This window comes from Cyprinodon tularosa, unplaced genomic scaffold (genome assembly GCF_016077235.1).
Source record: "Cyprinodon tularosa strain WSP-4 unplaced genomic scaffold, ASM1607723v1 ctg29, whole genome shotgun sequence".
Taxonomy (NCBI): Eukaryota; Metazoa; Chordata; class Actinopteri; order Cyprinodontiformes; family Cyprinodontidae; genus Cyprinodon; species Cyprinodon tularosa.
In genome coordinates, this window is record NW_024038996.1 from 525,861 (window position 1) to 549,654 (window position 23,794).

At 37.2% G+C, this 23,794-nt stretch overlaps 1 protein-coding gene and 1 non-coding gene across 3 annotated transcripts; both read right to left on the reverse strand.

The window, feature by feature from the left end:
* Positions 1–8,624: 8,624 nt before the first annotated feature.
* Positions 8,625–8,815, reverse strand: LOC119787211. Its single transcript, XR_005281304.1, has one exon. It is a non-coding gene; the product is annotated as a U2 spliceosomal RNA (small nuclear RNA).
* A 3,765-nt stretch (positions 8,816–12,580) lies between these two features.
* Positions 12,581–23,554, reverse strand: LOC119787199 (alpha-amylase-like). Of its 2 annotated transcripts, XM_038290869.1 has the most exons (10): positions 23,526–23,554; positions 23,170–23,341; positions 20,856–21,002; positions 20,430–20,627; positions 20,013–20,243; positions 15,057–15,190; positions 14,493–14,715; positions 14,294–14,415; positions 14,042–14,167; positions 12,581–12,907 (listed from the first exon to the last, which is right to left on the reverse strand). In XM_038290869.1, exons 2-10 carry the CDS (start codon positions 23,335–23,337, stop codon positions 12,718–12,720), a joined length of 1,539 nt encoding a protein of 512 aa, XP_038146797.1. In that variant the 5' UTR covers positions 23,338–23,341; positions 23,526–23,554; the 3' UTR covers positions 12,581–12,717. The 2 variants fall into 2 exon arrangements, with proteins under 2 accessions (XP_038146797.1, XP_038146799.1); XM_038290871.1 differs by lacking the exon at positions 23,526–23,554 and having other exon boundaries at positions 23,170–23,477.
* Between the last annotated feature and the right edge of the window lie 240 nt (positions 23,555–23,794).

Here is a 23,794-nt window from a genome sequence, read left to right on the forward strand (position 1 = left end):
ATATATATATCAGAAAAATATCTGTAAGCAAAGGGTATGCAATGCCATGGAGGCATCTTATCAGTATACAAATTGGACAGCTTACTTTGCTCATTATATTAAATGAGTCGTGATTGAATGAGTTTGTCTTAATAATTTCAAAGTTGTGTTCTGCGCTAGTTGTATTTCAGATTCATATTAAAGCCTAGGTCAGAGACTCAGTGCTAAGTTGTCACAGACTCTGCACTTACCTTGCCTGATATCAAAATTGGCAACAAGGACAGTGATTAAAAACTTCTGAAGACATTTAAAACTAAAGGAGTATTTTTTTTAAAACAATATTTTACCTGAACCGAAACTACATAAATCAATCTTATGTTATCAAATGTACATTAAGAACAGAGGCACACAGTGTATGAGGGTTTGCATGGATTATGGATTATATTACAATAATGCAACAGTTTAAGAGGAAAAACATTATAAATATTAAATTTATGTCTTACTTTTTAATTTAAGCCAATAAGAGAAACAGCAAATGACCGCTTCTCTCCCCGCCAGCTGCAGTGGATGCAGAACTATGTTTGACTCCCTGTCACTGCCTGTGGGGGAGAGAGGGGCTCAATCCTTCACTGCTCGCTGAAGACGACCTTTGAATTCAGAACAATTGGTGTCTGAAAAATGACAAAATATTTAGATAAAGTTGCTAAGTTCTCAACAATGCGTTAAACAGCTTTTTTTCTGTCTTCGTTTTTTTTGTTGTATCTTTTTTTTCTTCTGCGGACTGCAGGTTTGAATGTACCGGGACAGCTTTACTTTGCTCTCCACAGGAAGCCTTTCTAAACTGACATCAGTGACGAAAAGATCAATGAGGAAACATTGTGCACAGGCGGTGCCCATGAGAGATGTAGTGTTGCAGTCACATTTAGATTTCCTTATAATTTCAGATGAGGCTGAAAAGAATACAATTAAAATAGTAACCTGAATCCCTCCAGCCAGAGTGGCTGCTACCAGCCATAACTGAAACCTACCCACATTTGGTGGGTTAGGAGGTGTTAATGTCAAGCCCTGCTTGTGCAAATCAAATTGAGATGGTACTTTGCTTTCTGACATTTGCTATGAATTGATCCTGAACATAGCTGAATAAGTTAATACAGTATGAATTATCAAGATGTTAAATTTAAACATAAAAGCATGGGGATTTATTATTAAAAGGAAAAACTTTTGCGAATAAATATTTTTTATCATTGATACAACTAGACAATACCTCAACATTTAGATAAACATGCTCTGCTTATGTAAATAATGTGTCTTTTATATTCTTAGCCAAATTACTGCTATATCACAATGAGTATGCTATACTTATATTTAACTTAATTCTCAATGTTTTACACATCTTTTGACCCTGAAAAACACATGATGAAATTCCAATCTTAGAATGCTCAACTATGAGTAATACTCACAAAATTCACTGTGCATTAGATTTCAGGCTCCACCGAAATAGGCAGAGACTTTTGAATCTTGTTTAGGGAGAAGTTTGTAGCCCCCCAGTTTTTACATCAACACTGCCCCCTAGTGATAAAGATCAGATATTTATCAGACGCCAGAAAGATCTGTACATTACAAGTCTTAATAGTGGATGCCCTGTCCATGATGATGCATGTAAAAAAAAAAAAAAAAGGACTGTTAGCTGCTCTAAAAATAGGCTCCATGATATTTTTCAATAAATGCCATAATTCAGAAAGAAAAATCAAGAGAGTTTAATATAATCTGGTTAATGAATTTAAAACAATACAAACTATTTATTTCATAGTTAGGTTAAAGACTCTCAGGTTAAATAAAAAGCAGAGTAGAGTAAAAGTGTTCAAACATGGATTTATTTTTAGGTTGATGACTGCCTCATTCTAGACAGGTCTATTGCACCGTGAAATATAAAACTGGATGGGGACACCGTTGACAGACATCTCAGAAAGCATCAGTAAGAGGGTGACAGGACCAAAGAAGCTGTTCTGCGATGCTGAAATCTCTGTAGCTAATCTGAGGGTACAGGCTTGCAGAGCTGCCGGATGGAGATGAAGAGGGGGTCAATAATTCAGCATCCGCAATGTGTCAAGGTTTGTGCAAAGCAAAAGTCTCCAGTCAATTCTTCTGCCCTCAGTTTAAATCCCACTGTTTTTATTGAAAGTTTTTAAACAGCATAACCTCAAATTTACATTAATTTGAGAATCAAAAATGTCACTCAATATGTTTTTTTTAATTAATTTTATATTCTTTTTCTTTACTGGATACACTTCATATAGTATGCTGCTTCAAACTGAAAAATAAACAATAATATTAATTGTTGGTTTGTTTGTTTTGTTTTTTACTTTCTGTCCACAACCCAGTTTTTTCTATTAGGCTGTCAAGAGTTCCTAATTTTTCTCAGTGCATTTGCTCTGTTGTCATGACGACTAGGAAGAGTTGAATGTTCTGACAGGTATCGCCTTTGCAGACTCACCTCTGGTGGCTGGTGTGCCAGTGTCACTGGTCCATATCTCCTGACAGGAACTCAGCAGTTGGACTCAAATGATGGGAGACAGAGAGAGGGGAAGTATGAGGATGGAAGGATGAGGGGTGCCAGTCTGGCACTGAGGTGAAACTGAGGTGGCTATGATGGGAAGCAGTTGTCCCACTAGGGTTAAACACAATACAGTAGCGAGATCCACAGGCAGTACATTCTTAATTCAGGATGCTCCCTCACCCTTGACAAGTGAGAGAGGAAAGATTGCAATAAAATTACCCTCTTAATGCTGCTGGACTGATTAAACAAATATGGGCATTTTTACTTCCCTTCTGCTAGGATAAGGAGAAACTGTTCTACCTCTGGCATTGTTTACAGAACAGTATTGGGTAAAAGGTATAACTGGGCATACTGGATTTTTTTTTTATTATTTTGTTTATAATTCGAAAAAACATTAATTTTTATAACCTAAAGAACAAGTGATGTTTGGATTTCAGAGTGGAGTACACACACATGCAAACTTCACACAAAGCCACTGGCATTTCAGCCTGAAATTGATTATTATAGTCAATATCATTTGATTTTCACGGATTTAAATGCACTGACCAAGCTTTTTAGTGCACCATTTAAACTGTGTAAATTCTGTAAATTCTCAGCCATTACCTCAGAACAGGTGTAATTGGACACAACCAGACTTTTGCTCTGTTTTCCTGAATATGCACTGATACGTATCCAGCAGTCTTTTATAATTCTGTTGGTTTGCACAAGAACAATTTGTGGTTGCAGTGCTAATTTAATTTTTTATTATAATTTGTATGGGGATCTATTCTGGATGAGTATGCTTGTGTAATGTTATTGGAATGCGTTCCAGGACTGAACTGTATATTTTTGGAAGCTGAAACCGCAATCCTCCACCTCTCTTAAGTGATAGCTTTTCCCTTTCAACTAAGAAGGCTTCCTTCACCCCTCTTTCGCCATCTGTCTTCTCTGTTCAAGATCTTAACAACTGGTTGGTTCAGTTCCATTTATTTGTAATCGAACCATTCACAACACATGACATCTCAAGGCTCTTTTCAGAGAAAATTCAATGAGAAGATATAGTCAAATTGGTAAAAAAAAAAAAAAATTCTACCTATTAGTAAAGCCAGCTGATTACAGGAAATCATTGTCCTAGAGGAAACGTTCCTTCTGGATGAGCATGTGGCGACAGCAGGTACAATTTTGTTGTTGACTCTACAGCAATCCCTTACACAAAATATGCATGCAACAATAGTAGAGAGGAAAAACTCCCTTTTAATAGGAGGAAATCTCTAGCAGAACCTGTAACATCCACAATCATGTAATACTTTCTACAAATGCTACAAACCAAAAACGTAAAGAAAATATGCAGCTTTTCAAGAAATAAACAGGCTTACAAAGTACGCTTCTTTTTTTCTTTTGATAATCCCATAATCAAAAAAAGACAAAAAAATCAACTTTAACTTTATTTAAAGTTAGTATTGTCATGATGGGTTTAAGGTTCTTAGCCCACATGCAGAAGACAACGGAGGCTGGGTAAAAGTTTGACAGACTTTATTGAACGTTTCACAAAACACAAGATAATGTACTGGGTCAGGAACTGGTCCGGGCTGGTTCACTGAAGTCTGCAGAGATGATAGTTTGATTAGAAGGCAGGCAGATGAGTTATGAGTCTTTGATAATTCAGGATTATACCTTGACTGGGTCCGGGCTTCTCTTTGAGAGAGAGAGGGAACCGTTGGGTCCAGAGACTGTTTGTTCAGCAGAGTTCAAGAGCAGCTGCAGCGTCTTGCTTCTGACTTTAAATGGCAGACCTTGATCAGAGTTTCCAGCTCTTCACTAAGAGCAGCAGGGGAATCCACATAGGAATCTTCAGGTTAGGCTCTCTAGGGCAGACTTGGCAGGTTAAGCTCATCCAGAGCTTCAGGCTAGAGACAGGTTTCCTGTGAGGCAAAAACAGAGGAGAGTTAGAATCTGATCTCTTTCAAGAGATAACTAAGATTCTTCAGGTTCAAGGCTCAGGTTGCTAACCAAACTAAGGTCAACACTGCGGCGTCGAAGCAAGGTCTGGGAGCTGGTTATAAAGGAGAGGTCTCCTGATGAGTAGATGCATCTCAGGTGTGCTGGAAGACTCCAGCTCCAGGAGACCCACGGTGCACTCTGCTGGAAGAAGGTGGTACAGCTCCAGATCCCAACAAGTATAGTAACCAAAAAGTGTCAAATAGACAACAGTTAGTTCTTTAAAATATACAATAATTAAAGATGACTAATACAGTATATGTGCAAGTTTATGGAACTTAACTGGAATTCACTCAAGGGGCCTTCAATTTGGCTGATCCATCTTTATTTTTTCATGATAGCCACAATAGCTTTCCAGTCATATAGGTAAAAAACCTCAAAAGAAACAGAAGCACATCTACTGTATTCCATTTTGAAATTAACAAGATAAATACATTGTCAAATAATGAAAAAGATTTCCAACTGTTTAAAACAGTTATTCCAAAAGTATAATAAAAAGTAAATATTTTATAGTAATTAAAGTAATTATTTTTCAAAAATGTTGTTAGATATATTTTTTGTTAAAATTCTATTCAACATTTACTGTATGATCTGGTTGAACTGTAAAGTGCCTTAAGATGACATGTGTTGTGAATTTGGCGCTATATAAATAAAGTGAATTGAATTGAATTTATTGTTTTTCAGATTCTACCATGAATAATAAACTCCAAGTGTATTTTTTTGTTGGTTTGTTTGTTTTTTTTTATTACAATTTTAGAACTGTTCGATACAACAATCTATCAGAGTCCATGTGCCGCTCCAATGAGATTCAGGAAATGAACAACAGCATTGTGAGGCTTACCAGTTGTCCTTCACAGTTCGTAGAAAACTTGCACAGTTCTGACTTTACATATGCTACCAGCTCTGTTTGCTTCTCATGCTGTGGCACTTCAAGCCCCTGTCAAACTTCAACGATTTAGACCAGCATATGCCTGACGAACAAAAAATCAGTCAAAAACGCTTGCATACCTTGGATGAGTTATGGGTACGTTTTGTAAAAGTTATGAGCACGCTGCAGCAAGTACGTCGAGAAGTTTTGAGCTTGGTCAAAATTTCCCGACCTATGCCAGATGTGGGGCATAAGTTACAGCTAAGTTATCTGTTTGTTGACTTAAGTTAAATGTACGTTACTCATGAGTCGCGGCGTCTAGCATATCCAAAATCTATTAGTAATGTGCACATTAACTTATGGGTATAACTTATCAAGAACTTATCTCCAACGCATATCAACGTATTTGACGTGTTCCAGACGACCGTTGAGCGTGTTTTTAACTGCTTTTAACAGCTATCGTTCAATGGTATATTGGCAGTGTTTTGATATAAAAGTGGGTTCACAGGAGAAAACTGTCAGTACTCCTACAGACTATATGAATTGAGAAGGATGGTCTGATGGATCCTCCTAGCGTTCATGCCAATATCCACGACCAGCAGACATGATAGTGAATCTGCTGTGACTGCAAACCTTTTTTCTTTCCTTTTTCTATTTTATTACTTCTTTTTTTTTTTTGGCAGGCGGTAAAAAGCAGCTAGGTTAATACCGGGAACCAAGACATCTTTTTATGCAGACCGGGCGCCTTGCTGTCCACCTCAGGTGAAGCAATGCACCTGAGGGGGGCAGCTTTAACTGATTATTTGTAATGCCCATTAAATGAGAATTAGGCTGCCATGCTTTATGCATAAGTTAGACCGGTGTTGGATATAAGTTCTGGACTCGTGAATCTATATGCCCAAAATGTAAAAAAAAGTCATAGAAAGTTCAGCGTATGCCAGCATTTTAGGAGATTCTGGGACGTTGGGCATGCGCTGGCTAAATTGGCAAGGTGTGACAGGTCAGTCACACAAAAAGTACCTCCAGTCTCTGATTGCTATGAGATTGAGTCCACCTGGTTCTCATGAAGCGCAGAAAGGTGCAGCAGTGGGGAGTGGCTATCTGACAGTTTACCAGGACAATTAGGAAGGGCCTCATGAAAATCCACTCCCTTCTGTGGTTTATTTGGGAAATATAAATGTAGATTCATTGATTCATTCATTAATATAGGTTGGCCCTGAACTGGTTTTTGGCCACCCCTCAGGACACATTGGCCCCTGCCTGGCCACCCCTGCGAAATTTCCTTGATTAGCCACTGTTGTCAAAATTTTGCCAAAATTCTTGGTTCATTTATATTTTCTGGTTGGCATCAAGTTGAGGACATTTGTGTTAAGGTATAAATCGACATTTAAAGACAGTCATTGTAAAAAAAATTCAGGGCCAGTGTGATAGGTTAACTGGTGACGAGATCCACTAGCGGCAGCAGCTGGAAAACCGCTGATTTTTGGGGAATAAAGGATCAATTGGTACAAGCAACGGTGTAACTTTTCCATTTCTCTGTCATCCTGTATGTCCTTAAGTTTTCAGTCATATGTCCAAAGCCAAACCAGCAAGCTTGACTTAAAAAAGTTTAAAATGTAATTGATATCTTCAAAGCTGAAGCTGCTCAAACGGAATTTTTTGCTGCACAAACCAGCACAAACGTAGCACAAACATTTGACACCAATTTTGTCTGATTTCATAAATGTGGGGGGGCTGTTTGACCTTTTGACCTTTACCTTTTCTTTAATATCGTAAAAGCCAAAATAGCACAAATGACAATTTTTGCTGCACAAACCAGCACAAACGGAGTCGATTTAATTGACACCCATTTTGTCTGATTTGAAGAAGATGGGGTGGCTGGTTGACCTTTGATGACCTCTAGAAACATTTCTTTATATCTTTAAAATTATAGCGGCACAAACATTTGACACCAATTTTGTCTGATTTGAAGAAGGGGGGGCAACTTCACTCAGGTGTAAATAACTTATTTCTTAACTTATAGGTATTGTGGAGGATTTTTTTAAAAGACCCACCCTTTCAAAAAAAAAAAAATATCCGTGTGCAAGAGCATGCACAAGCCCATTTCTTCTTGTACATGCCCTGTTTAAAATGTGCTGTTATCATAGCTCATAAGTTTACTGTTTCAACATACAGAGGGGACTATATAGTGGACTTTATAGCAAACTCAGTTAATTGACAGTTCTTACAGATGATCGCAGCTTTTTGCTCCGTTGGTCACCTAACTCCTCCTTCACTACACGGTGCCTGCACCATCTCTGTTATTAGTTGCTGCTGTCTAATAGCGACAGCAGGCTTCTGTGACAGCAAAGAGATCTCAGCACAACGCATTCTGGGATATATCTACCTCTTCTGAGTCGTTTCTTTTCTTCACATGCAGTTCGTAGACACTTTTCTCCTACGACCCTCTGCCATTTTCAAAGAGCCGTGGTAAGAAATGTGAGCTTCAATAATTGTCTGAAACCGTTCCTTCACACAGATATACGGCTTAAAGTGCGCATGCACAAAAAAGACAGCTAACGGGATGAGCATGTAGAATGGCCTTACGTAAACATATCACCAGAATGATTGACAATTAGGACGACCACTTATTTAGATGATCCACCTGGAAATAAAAGATCGTCCTTCATACCTTTAAGTGTAAATTTATTTACACTTAAAGGTATAAAGGTATTTCTTAGTTGCTTGAGAGGCTAGAAGCCATTTTACTCTACAGTCATTTCAAATTAAATATATATTAGAATGAAAGGAATAACAATGATGGTTACTCTATAGTTGCCCCAAACTGATCTACGAAGGGGCCACTGTGGTTGCAGGTCTTTGCTCCAGCCAAGTGAAGACATTAATATTGATTGAATGATGCAAATAAATGTATAACTACGTGGTTGGAGCAAAAGCCTGCAGCCACTCCACCCTTTCACAGATTACCTTAAGACCACTTATTTAAAGGGCTCCAGCCCTTTAAGGAATTGTGTTTTGTTTGTTTTTTTCCAGCTTTGCATTGTCATTACACTGTAACAAGTACAAAGCAACAAAATAAACTCTCTGGATTTAACCTTTCCCCTGGGGAGCAGTGGGCTGCCATTGTGTGGCGCTGGAGGAGCAGTGTGGGGTTAAGGGTCTTTGCTATAGGACCCAGAGTGGCAGTCTGTGGGAGCGGGGCTTGAAGTCAGAATCTCTGGATTCCAAGCACAATGCCCTAACCCCTAGGCCGCCACTCCCTAAAGTACTGCAATACCAGGTTGATGCATAGAGTGGGCAGAGCAAGCCCTTGTTCCATCTCACTTTTCCAAAAAGCAATTTAATATATGGTCCTCGGACAGGGGACATATCAAATGTTAAACTGATAAGAACAGATACTACACTTGACCTTAACAAAAAGGCTGGGTAGCACATGAGTGTTTTGATACTTTAAGATGTTTATTGCCCAACTCAGTGGGGATGGTAAATATGTTATTTAACAGATGTTATTCGGACTGTCATAAATTGTCTGTGAACTCATGCAATACTGGCTGTGTGTTAGACCAATAAATGAGTGACTCGAGCTCAAATCATGGTCAAACAGGTAATTCTACACATATGCCGAATAAATTCACCACAACTTCCATTAAAAATAGGAGTTTACTAACAAAAATCATTCAGATCCAAGTGAAACATATTACAGATAAAAACTTTTGACTAAAAACTAGTGAAGCTCAACTAGACTAAACTATTATGATCAAAGACAAATGAAAAATATGGTTGAACACAGTTTAAGAAGAAATGTTGTGTTTTGAAACCAAAGTTTATCTTGAAGAATTTGGGATGTGATCAAATTAACTTTTCATTAATTTAGAGTGATTTAGATGTTTTCAATCCAATTGACAATGCAAATCCATGAGGTGAATAAAGCATTATTTGGCCAAGTAATGTTTTATTGATTTGCTTAATCGGGAACAAATAACCTTTAGTTAAATGATTCTTTACCCTGTTTGAATGAGCTAGCAGCGAATAGACATGAGGATTGCATTAAATTACCTTTGGTCATAATTTTATCATCGGAATGTAATGAGCGTATGAGAAACATATCAAAACTAACGATATATCAGTGTTTAAACCCTTAGTGAAATAATACTTGTCCAAGCTTCAACAACAGCTCAAAAGATATCACTGTAGCATAGCGTACCATGCAATCCATCCTGTTAGGTTTGTCTATACTCATCAGTAAACACATGAAATGATCAAAATCATCAAAAGACATTTTGTTCAATTAGAATTTGTCCCTCACTTATAACTCTGTCCATTTTGGAAGGTTTGAGTTTTCATCCAGTGGCAGCTTAGCATGGCAGGCTCACAGTAAAGGAGAGGTTTTCTTTCTTCCATGCAGCCCACACATAGGGAGACTTTCCTCGCCAGCCCTACTCTGTAAGTTCTGAAACTCAGAGAAATGTGTGTTCTGATTAGTCAGCCATTATGACTTTTAATTGTGGAGATCTGGGCCTTTGGGATGAAACATGAATATTGATCCTCAATGTCCAAAATTATTATCATGATTTATGTCCTTAGCTGTTAATGCTTAATTTGATTCTGTAAAGTGTTTTCCAATTTGTAAAAATTCTGACTGAAATTCACATCACTCAACAATATCTTGCTCTCATTGCAACTGCTACCAAAAGGAAGGAACCTGGATCCAGAAATGGGGAACACTCTCCTTGATGTTTCATGTCCTGGAACTTTTACATTTCTGAATGATATAGGAAGTTCTTAGAGTTCTATCTATCGTCAAATTATTGGATTCTGGTGCTTTGAACCGGAGTCAAACATAAAAGTTGCATGACACTGGACCTCATTAAAAGTATTTTTAAACTACTGAATTCATGATTAAACTGGGGTTAAAAAATCACAGTTGAATAGATGAGTGCCTGTTTGTCAAAGTGAGTTTGATGTTGTAGCAATGTGCTAACTTCAGATTAAATTAAACATGGCATATGTTTTGTTGAATTAAACGCTTTAAAAGGTGCAATCAGTTGTCCTTCTTGCACTTAATGATATTGCACTTCAGTTCATCCCTGATATTCCAAAATTATAAGTCGCAAGTTTTAACTTTGACAGAAGGTAAAAACAATACATGCACTATCCACGGCATTGTTCATTAAAATATACATATAGTAGTATACACAATAATCATGAAACATTGTAGTCCATTCAGAAAATACTTTTAATACTTTACCAATTTTTAAGAGCAAGTACTTTTTTACTTTTACTTAAGTACAAATTTTAATGTGATACTTTAACTAGAGTGTTTATTTGTACTTGTACTTAGGTACCGTTTCTAAGTACTTTTTCTACCACTGCTGAGGCAGATATACAACCCAGATCCTCTGCAGTTGAGTCATCCCTGAAACACCACTCACAACAGAAACAGACCAGAATCCACCCACTTCTCCTCTCTTGAGTCCAAAACAAACTAAGGATCTTTATCATATAATAGGTATCTTGCCTGGGCAAGTATAGTTATTAATTATTTATTTATATTTATTATTATTTGGTTTAATAAAGGAGATCTTGAAGCTGTTTTTGCTGAGGTTCATGTCAAACATTCAAACTGTTTGTTTTGATATTACAGCTCCAGTTCCTGTTTTATGTTCTGTCCTTTTCTTGTGTGTGATTCTCTCATTTCTAATGATTGTCTAAAAAGAGCAGAGCCTACCTGTTTTGGTTAACAACTTGAATAGACAGAGACAAATATTTTCCTTGGGGTTAATCATTAATAATTCTGCTTAGCGTTACCGGCTTACATAAGAGTGAAACACACTGCTGAGGCTGGATCAATGTGCACAGTAGGAAGCTGAATACTAACAATGCTCCGATATTTTTGAAGTTTGGATTTTGTTTTATTACAATGCCTTTGGCCGGAAAAAAAAAATATATATATATACAGCTCAGAAAAGGCCCTGGAGCTTATTTAAGCCTGAAAAGCAGCAGTTTCACTATTTTTTATTGATTTTTATGTTATTTCAGGTTAATAAATGATACTTTTTTATATATATGTACTGATTCTAAAAAAAAAGTAGAAAACTTCCTGCTTCATAAATGCTTTGTGGGCATCAAAATGCTTCAGTGTTATTTTAGGGTCAAATAGTTGAGTAAAAGCATTTGGCACACTTTGACATAATTTGGCACAATCTGGCACATCAGGGGAATTCTGGAGACACTGGTGACTCCAAAGGTCCAAAGCCCCACAGCTCTGGAACTGTTGTAGCATTTATGGTTGACATGACGTAGAAGAAATGAGACATGCCTATTCTATTCTCAATCATGTCTTTCTGATGTTCAAAAAAGACCTATTATTTTTGAGAATAAAAGAAACAACTTTGAGTCATGTTTGCACCAGTGCAGCTTAGACTGTGTTTTATGCACACTATTTTCAGAAACTATAAGGTTTCTAGCTTTCAAATGATATATCACACACGCTTACAGTTCTTTATTTGCTTTTCCATTTGGGTGTGCAAAACAGGCGAGCATTTCTTCAAATGAGGTGGGTGTTAAGAGCTTAATAACCCACGTTATTAAGCTTTAATGATGGTAAAGACATCTTAGATTTTAACAGCCAGTTCAAGACATCCAGGCACATAGGAAAGCGGTTGATAACGCCTGCTAAGTGAGCAAATAGCCAGTTTTAATCATTTAACTAAAGATAATTACTGTGAGGTCGGGTGGAAGCTTTGAAGACCCAGATGCAAAACTGAGGAGGCAGAAGTGAGTTTTGCTGATTTGATAAGGACTAACAGGCAACTGAGGCAAAAATCCAGAAAAATACAAAAAATGCTGAAAACCAAACAAAATCCAAAAACGTCAGGGAAATACTCGAGGGAAGCAAGAGACGAGGAATTGAACAAACTCCTAGTTTTGGTAAATAATATATTTAGTTACATTACTTGAAAGCTATCAGGAGAAAAACATTAACTTTAAAAAGGAAAATTATGAAAATAGAACATGCATTAGACTTGTACAAAAAATGAGAATGTCTCCTCTTTCTATCTAAATTAACTTTCTATTCTAAATTTGGCACTTATTTTGTGTCAATGGATCATGAGACATGAAAGTTATTGTTTTATTTATTAGGTATTTGGTCTGGATATTGACCGTTGACCTACCTCTCTTCCTTTCATTCTCTCAGTCTCCAGTGAAGAAGTTGAATATAAAACTTCCACCTCTTACAATTGCTGCTACACCTCATAATTAAGTGTGCAGCTGATTAATGCGTATAATGATTGGTCTATGAACATATCATTATGATCAAAGACTATGCTACTTTTTAAAGCTTGGATTCTGCATGTATAGCAATAAAGGGGTCTTCATCAGTGTTACTAATCTTGAAGTGGGCGTTTCCATCTTTGCTAACAATGATCTGTTTTCCAGTGCATTTGTTGCCATCCTTCTGACCCGAAATGACATCACAGTAAGTGCCACCAGACATACCAGTGTTCAGGGTCACATCAAGGTCCCTAAAGGCAAAGACAAGATTATATGAGAGTCACCATATCATTGATTTGTTTTATGAGCTCTTAATTGTTCTGATTCCCCAGCTCTCATGTTCTCCCCATGCATGAATTGGCTGACATGATTGTTAGGGTGAAATGTGTGGTATGCATGATTTTCAAACTTCAGGTGGTCTTAAGATTAGCTCAAGAATTAGAGCTTTATGGAATGGGTTTCCATTGTCGAGCAGCTGCATCCAAGCCATACATCAACAAGTGCAATGCAAAATGTTGCATGCATTGGTGTAAAGCAGTGGTCTCCAACCCTGGTCCTCAAGATCTACTGTCTTACAGATTTTAGATGCATCCCTGCTTCAACACAGCTGAATTAAATGAATGGCTTGAAAAGGTAATCAATCATTTGATTCAGCTGTGTTGAAGTAGGGATGCATCTAAAATCTGTAGGACAGTAGATCTTGAGGACCAGGGTTGGAGACCACTGGTGTAAAGCATCAAGTAAGTAGACAACCAGACCAGTGAAGATGCATTTTCTGGAGTGATGAATCACACTTCTCCATCTGGATATTTGATTAAATACTCTTGGTTTGGAGGTTGCCAGGAGAACTGTACTTGTCTGAGTAATTTTGCAATGTATTTGGTAGAGGGGGACAGCGGTGTTGTTTTTCAGGAGATGGGATAAGCATTTCTTTCCCAGTGGAAGTCTGTGTTCTCAACTTTGTGGGAATAGTTTGGAACTGGCCCCTTCCTCTTCCAAAATGACTGTGTACCAGTGCACAAAGCAAAGTCCATGAGGGCATGGATGAACTTTACCTGTTTGCACAGATGACTCAATCTGATAGAACACCTTTGGGATGTTTTAGAGTAGAAACTAAGAGCTAGGCCTTCCAGTTTTACATTAGTCTGTGACCTCACAAATGCACTTCTGGTAGAATGATCAACAATTTTCATAAGCACACTCTTAAACCTAGTAGACAGCCTTTCCAAAGGAGAATAAAGTCTCTAGCTGCAAAAGGTGGACCCAAGTAATACTGAACCTCTATGGATTAGGAATTGGATGTCTTTTAACCTTATATGTAAGTCAGTGAGGGAATAATTTTTGCAATATAGTGTATATAAAGTGTAAAAAATGTGAAGCCTTACCAGTCATCATTGTTAAAAACAATAAAACCAAGGTCACCACGTCCAAAGGCAACCTGGTTGCTCTGATTATCCCACCAACTGATTTGTGGCTGTTGTTTTACCACATTTCGAAAAATGACCATATTCCTTCATAATAGATGAAAAAAAAATCATTACTATTTACCCCATGTTGAAAGTGCTGCTTTACTTTCATCAGCAATAGAAAAAATCATGTTCTGTTTGTAAGGTTAGAAGCTTTTTTTAGGAACTCACGTGATCTGACGCCATCTGTGCTCACATACCCATCCATCTCCACAAGTCTGGTCAGAGTTGACAGGGACAGACTTAGTGGATCCATTAGTGTTGGCTGGAGGGCCCATCCAGTCATTCTGATCCTATTATTTTGCAGAAATATGTTTAACACAAAATCATTATAAAAATATTGGGATTTTCTGAAGTCAGAAGATTTTACTTTTCCATTAACAAAATTCCGGTTCCAGCGGTAGCTAGACATGATCCTGGCCACTCCATAGGGGTGAGCAAGCATGTAGCCGACGGCCATCTTGTAGAGTTTGGAGTCCCAGAAAGTGATGATCGCTGAACCACCAGCACCATGACCTCTTTGGTTGTCGTGGTTATCAACAAAAACAACAGCATTGCCATCAGACATGAAGCCCCAACCTTCTCCCCAAGTCCTGGTCAAAGGATTAAAAAAACAAAGGATAACACCATACACAGTGGTGAAGATAATAAAGAATAAAAAAATGTTTTTGAAGAAATGCTAGCCAATTTCTAAGTTTGCTGTTGATTGGAATCAATATTTCAATTAAAAATTATATTCATTATTTGTTTACTGCTATCGCTATTGCTCAATAATATATACTAGAGTATGTATCAGTTCTACAGTACATGTATGCACACAAGCCCATAAACCAAACTTGATGTTAAATATGCTAAATGTGAACTAAACGTGTTTATTGCTGGCCATTCATAATAATCTTAATAAATCTTGGCCCATCAGACGAAATAAACATACCTTGTATAAAACAGTTTCTCTTCGTTCCATTTTCTAAAGATATTTCCAAGTTTTGCACCATATTTAAACTCAGTCACTCTCCCTAGATGTATGTACTCACTATAAGAGATGGCCTCTCCTCCGAGATCAATAACCTAGGGCAAAACAAAAAAAACACAGTCAGAAATCTACTAATGTTCAGAGTCACATAATTTATTTCATGTCTTTATGTTTTGCAACATTTTTCATGTTTTTAATTTTCCCATATTTGCTTGCGTGTGTTCTTCTTCTTTCTAGGTCTGACATGTCATGCTGTTTTTTTTGCTGCCACACTTTCCTGTGGCTCCTATGGCTGACTATTGAGCACCAATCTACAGGAATAAACAAATATGTTGGGTCTTATCTAGCCATGTTCTTAAGTAATACCTTCATAAAAGTGTTTTTAGTCTTATTTTCTGGTAGCACTTTATAGGACCTAATATTTTTCTGCAAACCATAATTTTTACCATAATTTTAACCCACTCCCTCTATGGTTTAAATTTGGATTAAAGCCTCTCTGGCATTACTTACAGGTGCTGGTCATAAAATTAGAATATCATGAAAAAGTAGATTGATTTCAGTAATTCCATTTAAAAAGTGAAACTTGTATATTATATTCATACATTACATACAAACTCATATATTTCAGATGTTTATTTTGTTTAATTTTGATGATTACAAATGACAACAAATGAAAATCTCAAATTCATCATATCAGAAAATTAGAATATTGTGAAAAGGTTCAAAATTGATGGCCCCTGGTGCCACACTCTAATCAGCTAATTAACTCAAACCACCTGCAAAAGCCTTTAAATGGTCTTTCAGTCTAGTTCTATAGGCTACACAATCATGGGGAAGACTGCTGACTTGACAGTTGTCCAAAAGACGACCATCGACACCTTGCACAAGGAGGGCAAGACACAAAAGGTCATCGCTAAAGAGGCTGGCTGTTCACAGAGCTCAGTGTCCAAGCACATTAATAGAGAGGCGAAGGGAAGGAAAAGATGTGGTCGAAAAAAGTGTACAAGCAAGAGAGATAACCGCACCCTGGAGAGGATTGTGAAACAAAACCCATTCAAAAATGTGGGGGAGATTCACAAAGAGTGGACTGCAGCTGGAGTGAGTGCTTCAAGAACCACCACACACAGACGTATGAAAGACATGGGTTTCTGCTGTCGCATTCCTTGTGTCAAGCCACTCTTGAACCACAGACAGCGTCAGAAGCGTCTTGCCTGGGCTAAAGAGAAACAGGACTGGACTGCTGGTGAGTGGTCCAAAGTCATGTTCTCTGATGAAAGTAAATTTTGCATTTCCTTTGGAAATCATGGTCCCAGAGTCTGGAGGAAAAGAAGAGAGGCACTTCATCCACGTTGCTTGAAGTCCAGTGTAAAGTTTCCACAGTCAGTGATGGTTTGGGGTGCCATGTCATCTGCTGGTGTTGGTCCATTGTGTTTTCTGAGGTCCAGGGTCAACGCAGCCACATACCAGGAAGTTTTAGAGCACTTCATGCTTCCTGCAGCTGACCAACTTTTTGGAGATGCAGATTTCATTTTCCAACAGGACTTGGCACCTGCACACAGTGCCAAAGCTACCAGTACCTGGTTGAAGGACCATGGTATCCCTGTTCTTAATTGGCCAGCAAACTCTCCTGACCTTAACCCCATAGAAAATCTATGGGGTATTGTGAAGAAGAAGATGCAATACACCAGACCCAACAATTCAGAAGAGCTAAAAGCCACTATTAGAGCAACCTGGGCTATCATAACACCTGAGCAGTGCCACAGACTGATCGACTCCATGCCACACCGCATTGCTGCAGTAATACAGGCCAAAGGAGGCCCAACTAAATACTGAGTGCTGTACATGCTCATACTTTTCATGTTCATACTTTTCAGTTGGCCAACATTTCTATAAAGCCTTTGTTTTTATTGGTCTTCAGTAATATTCTAATTTTCTGATATGATGAATTTGAGATTTTCATTTGTTGTCATTTGTAATCATCAAAATTAAACAAAATAAACATCTGAAATATATGAGTTTGTATGTAATGTATGAATATAATATACAAGTTTCACTTTTTAAATGGAATTACTGAAATCAATCTACTTTTTCATGATATTCTAATTTTATGACCAGCACCTGTATGTTTGCATTTACGTCATTAGGCTCCCTTCTCTTTAATAACCTAATAAGCAAAATATACTCTTACATGCCAAGGTGTATTTCAAGTGTGCTGCAGTGAATCATTATTGTTGTTAAACATATCCAATTACCTGGGTTGTTTTACGTATCTACGAAGCAGTATAGAAAGTATAGGGTTTTGGTAATGTACTGCAAGGGAACACAACCAACTCACTGTTTCAGATATGTGGATGCCATTGGCTTTTGGTGTCAAAATCCAAACCCAGGTAGTTAAGGCATTTACCAACTACATCAAGTTCAGCAGAGAAGATGCCAAGTATAACACGTTGCCCTCTCTGATCTGTGCTGTGCTAATTGAGGAAAATGGGAGTCTTAAAGCTACAGTGTGTAATTTTCAGCGACATCTAACGTCCAGACTGCAGACCGCAGCAACATGAACATCCCCCCCCCACCGCTTCTCCCCCCCAACAGTACGGCGAGCGTTATGGGACAAAATGTCTTCCACGACGTCCGCATCACCTACCTTCTCAAGTGATGAGGTTTGTTTACATAGATAATTTTACAGATAGTATTTCATTAGTCTGTGTGTTCAGTACCGTCTCAGTTCATCTCTCTCAACTTGCCGTAGTTACTTTCGAGCGTAATGGGCGATCTCGCAATCGCTAGTTTGTTGGCTCTGCGCTGCCGTAGCGCAAAGATGTCTGCCTCCATGGCTGCGAGACCCGCTCCTATGTAATTATAAATAACAAATTCTAAGGCAACGCAAATATTAAGGTTAAGAGGCTGAGCTCGTAGATGATGATAAATAACATAGTTATGTATAATATATTACATTTCTGACTGTATATCCCTGTAATTATTACACACTGTAGCTTTAATGTTGAGGTTTTACCTGAATCCTACAAATTTAGACCAACATTTGCATTTCAACTCAAAGAAATAGATAGGACAGATAGGTTCAAAAGGGAGATGTAAGAAGCCAATTTTGTTAAAATGGAAAAGCCATCACTGAATAGAGTGAGAATATTGCAGATTCAGCTCCCAAGCAACTACAACTGGATCCTGGAATACATTCCATAAACACAAATACTAATTCAAATAGCCCATACGCAACAACCCAAGAGATCAACAATTAGGTATTTGTTTGCATATGGGTTAGAAACTGTGATAGCAGCTAGTCCCTGAAATTGGGGAGGCCCAATTCTGTTCATTAAATCCAAACCTAAAGCATCCAAACCTAACATATATAAAAAATGTTGAAACACATTACATATAGAGAAAATCAGCCCTTCTCTCCTTTTCCAGGACATGTTTTATGACCCTGACATACCAAGTAATTGCCTGCAATAAACAAACAAAACTTTAACAAGATGCAAACAGTGCAATAATGCTTGGATTTTGTAATTATTACAATGTGTCCAATCAAGGCCTTACTTTCTCGCTGGTTACCTAAACAGATATTTTGCATTGAGCAGCTTCCTACTGCTACAGAGCAGAGGGGAGATTGCATCCCATGTCATACTCATCCAATGTCATGCTTTTGATATCAAGTGAATTTTAACACCCATTTAATGTAAAAAATTATCAACAATTATGAAGTTTACCAATACAATACAAATTGTGAATACAAATTCAAAGGGGGGGTTTAGCCCCCTTAGTATTCAATTAGAAAATTGAAACTGGATTAGAACTCCAACTACAGCTTGCTGTAGTGCAAGCCGACAGAAAAAGCTCCTGGATTTATTTATTTTTTTTAAAAACATATTTTATAAAAACAAGGCAACTGTTTTGTGGTTGTCTTGTGAGATCTTAATAAATAAAAGATTGAGATTCAAAATTGAAATAGCTCATGGGGGCAAACACACAACATCTTAAGGGAGCTGAGAAAAGGGGCTCTGCTCCTCTACATACTGTAAAAAACAGACGAGATTGTTATAGTATCTGATTAAGATGCCTTCTGGGCACCTCCTTTCAAGGGGTGCCAGATATATTCCACTTGAAGGAGACTTGGAGAGCAGAGTCACAACTGGCTGTAAGAACGATATAGCTTTTTTGGCTTGGTAAAGGATTGGTATCCCCAAAAACTAACTGGAGCTTGTTGCTTGGGAGAGGAATGCCCGTGTTTCCCTCTATGACATGTAACAGCAACCCAATCTGCTATAAGTGTGGGAAAGAAGATGGCAAGATGGATTTGTTTCCTATAAATGATCTGAAATATGCGAGTGTGACAATATATTCATAACAGATGAAAGGCAAATAGTTGTTCACACAAAATAAGCTATGTTTATATGCACACAATTCCCAGATCACACTGATATATATTACAATTAAAAAACTAAAATAGTAAGATTGTCACTTTTTTATGGATGTAAGTAATCAGAATTCAATGGCCAATTGAACCAAAACGTGTCATGTAAGCGTACCAATAAGTATCTGACACCATATAGCTGCTCAAAGTTGAAATACATAACTTTAGCGAAGACTTGCAATTGTGTCCTTCGGTCAGCTTATCTTATTAAGAAAAAGTTGGTCCTGAATTGTATTTTCATGCATGCATGAAGCTGGCATAAATGTCAGATTGCAATTTCATTCCATAGCTTGCCTATCTCATAAGAATATTTAAAACGTCATTCTTACTCAAAACATTTCTAGTCTGAATGGCTGTTCATTATGATTACCTTTGTTCAAGCAAAAGTAGTTACTTATGCCCATAACATAATATACCATGTAACCTCATTAGACATTTAAGGTTTCTCTATGTTCCAGAGCAAGTTTATTCCAATAAATAAAAGTTACCTCCTGAAAGATAAAGGGTCTTGATCCATTGGGAAACCATCTTAAACTGAGGTTGTGGAGATGACCATAAACATTTTCCAGGTCGCCTGGCCACATATGTTTGCAGGCATCCATTCTGAATCCAGCGACACCTAAATCAATCAACCTGTTCATGTATTCAGCCACTTTACTTCTGACATAATCTTTCTCCAAAGCAAGGTCCAAAAGACTGACCAGTTGGCAGTCCCGTACCTAAAACAATCAATGCATATATCATCATAAAATCTATCAAATTATCTCACTGGTGTCTTGGATGTTACAGGACCATGTTTAAACATTTTTGCCAGAGTGACAAATGACATATTTTTTTATAATGTTCTTTGGATCTTTTAATAAGAGTATTTTCTGATAATTAAAATTGGTCAAGCAAAGTTTTACCTGAAAAATATCTCCATAGTTTTCAATGTCACCATTTCTAGTTTTGCATTTGTTACTATTGAAGTCCCAAGCAGAGTATGGAACACTTGGAAAGTCCTTCTTGCTGGCGCTAAACCAACTTCCACATGATGAATGATTTCCTTCTCCACCACTACTTCCAGACATATGATTGATAACAACGTCCGCATAAATGTTTACCTGTTAGCAATAGCATGCATTTTATTTTGTGTATTTGAACATAAACCTTAATATAATGCATAATGTTTGACTGCTTGCAATTCTTTTAGTTAATAAATTGATATAAATAAACAAACAAGAAATATTGTGACAAAAGACTTTTGATACAAATTGTCTATTAGTGTCCAAAGTTTACCAGAAGATAATGTACTGATATTTTTTTCAGATTGCAACTGAAACGTTCATTACCCCAACATTGTTGCACCTGGTCACCATGTCTATAAATTCCTCTTCGTTGCCAGATCTGGAGCACAAGTTGTAACTTATAGGTTGATATCTTTGCCACCACGGTTGCCATGGCTCATTCAGAACAATATGTTCATTTGGAGGAGAAATCTGTGCAATATATTAGAAATATAGTTATCATATTAGACCAAAAGATCTGTAATCTGGGCTCTTAAATATTGTTAATTAAAAGTATACTATCTATCTATCTATCTATCTATCTATCTATCTATCTATCTATCTATCTATCTATCTATCTATAGATAGATAGATAGATAGATAGATAGATAGATAGATAGATAGATAGATAGATAGATAGATAGATAGATAGATAGATAGATAGATAGATAGATAGATAGATAGATAGATAGATAGATAGATAGATAGATAGATAGATAGATAGATAGATAGATAGATATAGTACAGACTAAAAGTTTAGACACACCTTTTCATTTGAAGAGGGCATCAAACTATGAATAAACATGTGGAATTAAAAGTGTGGAAGAACTCAAAATATGTGTTATATTCTAGGTTCTTCAAAGTAGCCACCTTTTGCTTTGGTTACTGCTTTGCACATTCATGGCATTCTCTTGATGAGGTTCAAGAGGTAGTCACCTGAAATGGTCTTCCAACAGTCTTGAAGGAGTTCCAAGAGATGCTTAACACTTGTTGGCCTTTTTGCCTTCACTCTGTGGTCCAACTCACCCCAAACCATCTTGATAGGTTTCAGGTCCGGTGATTGTGGAGGCCAGGTCATCTGGCGCAGCGCCCTATCACTCTCCTTCGTGGTCAAATAGCCCTTACACAGCCTGTGTTTGGGGTCATTGTCCTGTTAAGAAATAAATGAGGGCTCCAAATTTTTCGAACTGAATGACCATAATTTCTTAAACTTATAATGGTCACTCATGTTTCTTAGCTTTATTTAGCTGCTTTTTTATTGTCATAATACAAATTCTAACAGTCTATTCAATAGGACTATCAGAATCAGATCAGAATCAGATATTACTTTTGTTACACGCTCCAGTTACAGTTTTTATATATATATATATATATATATATATTTATATATATATATATATATATATATATATATATATACATCCAACTACACAATATAATAAAGATAAAAAAAAAATAAGAATAAAGAGAGATAAAATATATACACATATAGCTCCTCTGTATATATATATGTATGTCTATCTATGCATATGTCTGAATAGGGTCTGAATCACTTGAGGGAGGTGTTATAGAGATTGATGACCACAGGTAGGAATTATTTCCTGTGGCGCTGTGTGGTGCATCTGGGTAAGAGTAGTCTTCTGCTGAAGGAGCTCGTCTACTGGACCAGTGTGTCATGGAGAGGATGGGGATCATTGTCTAAGATGGACTGAAACCTAGACAGCATAATCCTCTCTGCCACGGTGGTCAGGGTGTCCAGCTGCTCCCCGACAACATCGCTGGTCCTCTTGATCAGTTTGTTCAGTCTGTTGTTTTCAGCTACCCTCAACCCACTGCCCCAGCATGTGACAGCAAAGAAGAGCGTGCTGTATCCACCTAACTTCTGTACAAAGTAACTGATTGGCCCCAACCCCATTTATAAAGCAAGAAATCCTACTTATTAAACCAGTGAACTGAAAACCATTTCAAGTGACTATCTCTTGAAGCTCATCAACAGAATGCCAAGAGTGCACAAAGCAGTAATCAAAGCAAAAGGTGGCTACTTTGAAGAACCTAGAATTAAAGACATATTTTCAGTTGTTTCACAGTGTGAGTCTAGAATTTTCAAAGTCATGAAAATAAAGAAAACTCTTTGAATGAGAAGGTGTGTCCAAACTTTTGGTCTGTACTGTATATATATAAAATACTGCCAAATCCCAAAAATTGATGCAGAAAAAAATTTCAAGGGCTGGGAGATTTGGGTGTGTTGGGCCTGCTAGAAGCAGGTGAAACTATATGAAAAAAAATATTTTCCAATTTACCTGTATCTGCATCAAAGGAAGAATTGTAAACAATTCTTATGTATGTTAACTTTTGGATAACCAGATTTCACTTTCTATATAATCCAAAACGAGGTGCTGTTAGCATTGACTCTCTTTTGATTTTTTACTTTTCCTGCCTTGTGTGTAATCTTCCACAGCTACTCATAAACAGTATATAACCTCTGCAAGATAAACTGCATACAAGTTGCTATACTCTAATATTAACAGAAAAAAGACGGTTTTGTTTTTCCTGAAACCAGAACATTCTACACACTAATACTGTATTTAGTTCAACTAACCTGAATACCACCAAACCCTTTAGGAGCTAGGAAGCGCTCACACTCAGCAGCAATGTCGGACCAGCGCCACTCGAATAGTTGGACAATTGTTGTTCTTCCGTGTTGAAAGTTGGGGTTGTGTTGCATGACCCCGAACCCAAACAGCATTGTTAAAATGACCAGCTTCATGATTCTATAATGTAAGAACGAGACAGTATATTACCTTTGTCCATACAGTAAATATCAGTTACAAATCCTCTTCTGATTAAGGTTTTATGATCAAAACAAACTATGCAATTTAGCTAAATCCATTATTAAAAACCTATTTTTTCTCCTGGTTCTGGCTGTAATCACATATATCTTGTCATATCTCTTACCAGTTAGAGGATGACTGTTTAGACTGACCCTGTGTGTGAGAGAGTGTTTGTTAACTTAGTTCAACAACCTGAGGATGTAGCAACAGCTATCAAATAAAGATCTTAAAAAGTCAGTGAAAAGCTGAGTTAGAACTGAAGTTAAAATATTATGTTTTGCTTCTGTGAAAAGCAGCTAATCCTTTAGCACAATAAGTAAGTTGCATGAATTGTTTATTCTAAAATTGTATTTAGGTATGAGGGTATTTACTACTTTTTTAACCAAAATTACT